The sequence below is a fragment of the Ichthyophthirius multifiliis genome (assembly GCF_000220395.1).
Source record: "Ichthyophthirius multifiliis unplaced genomic scaffold scaff_1120509251287, whole genome shotgun sequence".
NCBI classification, from domain to species: Eukaryota; Ciliophora; class Oligohymenophorea; order Hymenostomatida; genus Ichthyophthirius; species Ichthyophthirius multifiliis.
Genome location: NW_004086021.1, coordinates 20,582 through 25,478, shown reverse-complemented (window position 1 = coordinate 25,478; position 4,897 = coordinate 20,582). Strand labels below are relative to the sequence as shown.

Here is a 4,897-nt window from a genome sequence, read left to right as displayed (position 1 = left end):
TTATATAAGATAGTTAACTTGGCTAATAATGTGTGTGTCCAAGTAACTCTTAGCCGGTTTTTAATGATAATGTTTATAATTGTGTATGTAATTAAGGATTTACTTAGAGTATTTTGGATAACCAATTGGTTTGTAAATCAATTATTAAATGTGATTCTAGTTGTTTGGCTTGTAAAATGAATAGTGATATTTGTGTAAGATGTCCTCTAAATGCTACTTTGGTGGATAAAAAAAAATGCAAATGTCCTATAAATAGTATACTTTCAGATGATAAAAACGTTTGTTATTGAACTATATGATATGAGATAAAAAACACTTTTTTTTGATAATAAAGTTTGATAAAAATAAGACTAATTTTTATTTTTATTTTTTTAGGAATAATTATTATAAAATGACTAACTTTAAATAAATATATACAATATTATATTTTATTAATTTTTTTAAATTATATATATTAAATTTTTATTTATTTTCTTTTTTGTATATTTTTTTATTACTTTATTAAATAATATTCATTAATTCCTAAGAGTTTATTTAATTTGCAAATTATAAGAATTAAAACAGTTTTAAGAAATTGTACAAAAATAACTAAATTTTTAATATTAAAGTAATTAATTATTATTGAAATAATCATTATATTTTTCAATTTTTATATAAATATAAAATAATTGTTTATAATAAAATAAAATATTTAATAAAATAAAAAGACAAAAAACAATTAAATAATAAAAATTTAAAAAATAAAATAAAATTATTTAAAAAAAAAAAATTTAAAAGCAAAATTAAATAAACAAAAAATTAGTAAAATAAAAAAGTATAAAGAAACAATAAAAAAACAATAAAAAAAAAGAAAAATGGATGGAATTAAAACATTACTTGATAAAATAAGTAATAAATATAAAAAATAAATAATTTAAAAAAAAAAATAAAAAAAATAATTAATAAGAAAATGGCGTTCCAGAAGTAAAATCGCGTTCAATAAATACTTTATATACAAAATTAAATACAAAAATAATTTTAGCAAAAGAAGTATCATAGATCTTTTAAAACATACCTTAAATTCTATTGAATTATATAAATGAAAATTAAGATAAAACAAATCAAACAATATTATAAAAAGTTTTATTAATAATAGATATATTAACATAAGTAATTAAATAAAATAAATAAATATATGCATATATATATGAAAAATAAAAATATATTTATATATAAATATATATATATATATATATATTTATTTATTTATATTAATAATTTACTAGTAACAACATGGAGCATAGCTATTTTCTAAATATGGTGCTTTGGAATATTTTTATGACTTTAAGACATTTTTAGAAAAAGATAGTCTTATTCCATTACCAGATCATATTAAATGTACTGAAAAAATTCTTCGTAATATTGTACTTTACAAAGAACAATTTTAATATTCTGAAAATTCTTAAAGCATTGAATTATAGAACACATAAGAATAATAATTTAAAGTATAAGAATTTTTTACTAGAAAAGAATAATAATAAAACATAAAAGATAATAGTAGTTTTAATGAAATGATATAAACAAATAAAGAAAACACTAATATACAAAATTGTTATAAAAGAACAGAAAAAAATCTATTAATATTTCCATAAATTGACAAAAGAGAAAAAAGATTAGAATTTATTCATTTTCCTTACGTAGAATTAAGCGAAAATGACGAAAAGCTTCTTTTTGATATTGGAGTATAGTTAAAATTCGGCGACAATAATAAAATACTTGATATACTTTAATAAATACTACCTTATGTAATAAAAGATTTCCCTATAGAAATTTATAGGAGAAAATTTGAAATAATATAAGAACTCCTATTCTTAATTTAAAGAGGTGAATCTTTTTCTCATACATTCGAATCAGTTTAGAATCTAATAAAAATAATTTAAAAATTGAAAAAAAGACTAACTTAAATCACTTCTCCTACTGAATAAAATATATACAGTACCCCAAGTTCGCAATATCCTAAAAAAGATTAAGAAAAGGAACCTTATAAGTAATTCAGTTACCCAAATTTAAAAAAAATGGATATTTTTTAACCTGAAGATGATAAATATTTACAAGGACAAGTTTCTTTTTATGAAATAATTAATAATATATTACATATAGTCTTAGAAAATGTAAAGGAATAAAAATTTATAAATTTAGTCCTTCCTTTAATTTCTGAAATAGTCGAATTTTTAAAAGAAATAAAAAAAATAAACATTTAACTAGTAAAAAAATTAATTTTCGATTTTTTAAGTAAAAGTTATCTTTTTTTAGAAAATATAAAAGAAATAGTTTTTGAAAAACTCGAATTTTTAAATTTCGTTTTGCATTTATAATAATTGTTTTGCGTTTTAGAAAATAAAGATATTTAAGAATAGAAAGAAAACCGTATGTTTTTAGATCTTTTTTAAATTTTAAATAATCCTTAAATGAAATTTATATATTCAAAAGAAGAATTTTTATAAATAAATTCTTTTAATGATATTTTTGTGAATAAAAATAATGAAAAAATACATTTAATAATTGATTCTTTAAAAAATATTTAATAATTAAAAGATTAGAAAAATTAAGAAAGTTTTCTTTGTGATAAAGAATAAGAAATTTACGCAGAGAAACTATAAAAAAGTCTATTTGCAGTTTTCTTAGAATAAAAATAAAATATTTATCTTGATTTCTATTTATAATGTTTAGGCGATAATTCCACTTTTTATCCAAAAGCTAGAGATATGCTTATCTTGATTTTAAATTTTTAATAAGATTAAGAAGAAGGGGGGGAATAATAGAATACAGTTTTAGATATGTTAGTCGAAAATATTCACAAAATAAATATCTATTTTACTAATAGAAAAGGAAATTAGGTCTCTTTTTGTAATTTAGTTTGCCAATCTTTACTAGATCCTGTTTTTGCGACAGAATTGATACTAAAAGAAATCTAAAATGAATAAAAAGTTGAACTTTTGGGTTAATTATTGTGCAATTTTGTAAATTTTTATTACAAAGAAAGTCAATAGAATGGACCTGTGGAACATATTTGGAGGTTTTTAGATATTTTTAAGGTATTAAAGGAAAAAAAAAAACGTTTTTTCGACATTATAGTAGAAACTTTTGAAGAAAAATGCATTGAAAGTTGGTTTGAAAAGTGCTTTTTGTTAGATTTATTTAGCAAAGATGAAAAAAAAAGACGTAAAATCGGTGAAATTATTTAAAATGAGAAATTATTAAGCTTTTTTTAATAAAAAGAAGAAAATAATAATTATGATTATTAAATAAAAAAAATAATAAAAAATTAAAATAATTTGTAGGAAAATTTAAATAAAGGAAGGGATTATTTAGAAGAATTTCTTAATGTTGAAAAAAATGAAATTTGTTTTTATGATTATTATGAAAATTTTTGTAATAATAATAATTAAGTAAATAAAAAAAAAAATTAAATATAACTAATGAAGATTTTAAAAATTTATTCGATATTATAATGAATACTAATATTGAAGAATAATTAAAAATATAAGCATTTTAATAGGTTTTAGATTATTTTGTTTATTTAGAAGATTCTTCTTGTTAAATGAATACTTTTTTAGAAGATCTAATGGAAAAATTAGTATTATTTTCTATTAATTTATTTACAAATATAAAAGAAAAAATATCTTAAAATTTTCTTTTGGAAATTCTAAAATTTATTTCAACTTTTCTTGCTAATCTAACTATTTTACCTAAAACGCGTTACTAAGTATTTATATAATAATAATTAATAATTAAAAAAATATATAAATATATAAATAAATAAATATATATATATATATATAAATACTCATATATTTTTTATTTTATAATTTTTTTTTTTTATTTTACTTAGATTTTACTTAATCTGAATAATTAAAATGAAAAGTAACTAAAATATTCTTTAATAAATAATTTAATAAAATTCGAAAAATAAGAAATAAGATATTACAGTTTAAAAATTTTATATATACTTAACTTTAACATAAATCATCACTACTACCGTTACCTCAATTTATCTAACACAATATATAATACAATTTAAATTCCTTTATTAAACTCTTTTTTTATAAATTTTCCTACAAACTCTAAATATTATATTAGGAATCAAAAAGCCAATACCTTTTGGTAATAAATATATCCTATGAATTCTTCTGAAATTTTTTACTTACAAAAATACTAAGAAAACTCCCATAAATCCGAAGATGAATTTTATTAATAATTTCTAAAGGAAAAAATACATAAATATATACAAAAAAAGCTCGAATTATATCAATATAATTAAAAAAACACTTTTTCTTAAAATATAGAATTTATCAAAAACTGGTTTAGCTTATTTTTTGTTTTACAAAAATATGAAAATATTCTTTAAGAGGAAATATTCTTTGAAAAAAATAAAGAAAATTCAAATATGTCTCTTTTTTTTACTTAAGCACTTTCATTTTAAGAAAATAATAATTTTTTCATATTAAAAATTATTAATTATATTTTAAAAAGTAAATACTAAAATGAATCTTTTATTTTGAATATTCTTTAATTTTTTACAACTTCCTTTTTACCTTAAACAATGTAATCTTCCAAAAATCTAGAAAATATTGAAATAATAATTAAAATAATAATTTAATATTCCAAAATATATCCGAAAACCTCCACAAATATTCGCGATTATCTCTCTAAACGCACTTTTACATAAAAAACATTGTTTTTTTTACAAAAATAATCTTAAAACGATCTCTTATTAACAATTAAAATATCTAAAAATATCTAAAAAATATTCTTTTAATAAACACAAATTGATATGTAAAAATTATTTGATTAATTCATGATAACTTATAACCCGAATTTCACATTTCAATCAAAATACAATTTTAAAAAAATACTC

The 4,897-nt window shown here is 17.5% G+C and overlaps 1 protein-coding gene across 1 annotated transcript, besides 9 other annotated features; it reads left to right on the top strand. All coding sequences in view use genetic code 6, as the record gives it.

The window, feature by feature from the left end:
• Positions 1-644: 644 nt before the first annotated feature.
• Positions 645-690: a microsatellite.
• Positions 680-770: a microsatellite.
• Positions 719-788: a microsatellite.
• Positions 725-768: a microsatellite.
• A 28-nt stretch (positions 789-816) lies between the features above and the next one.
• Positions 817-847: a microsatellite.
• A 153-nt stretch (positions 848-1,000) lies between these two features.
• IMG5_176220 (hypothetical protein) lies at positions 1,001-1,556 on the top strand. Its single transcript, XM_004027952.1, has 2 exons — positions 1,001-1,149; positions 1,266-1,556. The coding sequence occupies exons 1-2, from the start codon at positions 1,079-1,081 to the stop codon at positions 1,552-1,554; spliced, it is 360 nt and encodes a 119-aa protein (XP_004028000.1). The 5' UTR covers positions 1,001-1,078; the 3' UTR covers positions 1,555-1,556.
• Positions 1,200-1,251: a microsatellite.
• Positions 1,557-3,766: 2,210 nt separating the features above from the next.
• Positions 3,767-3,825: a microsatellite.
• Positions 3,777-3,817: a microsatellite.
• Positions 3,779-3,821: a microsatellite.
• Positions 3,826-4,897: the final 1,072 nt, after the last annotated feature.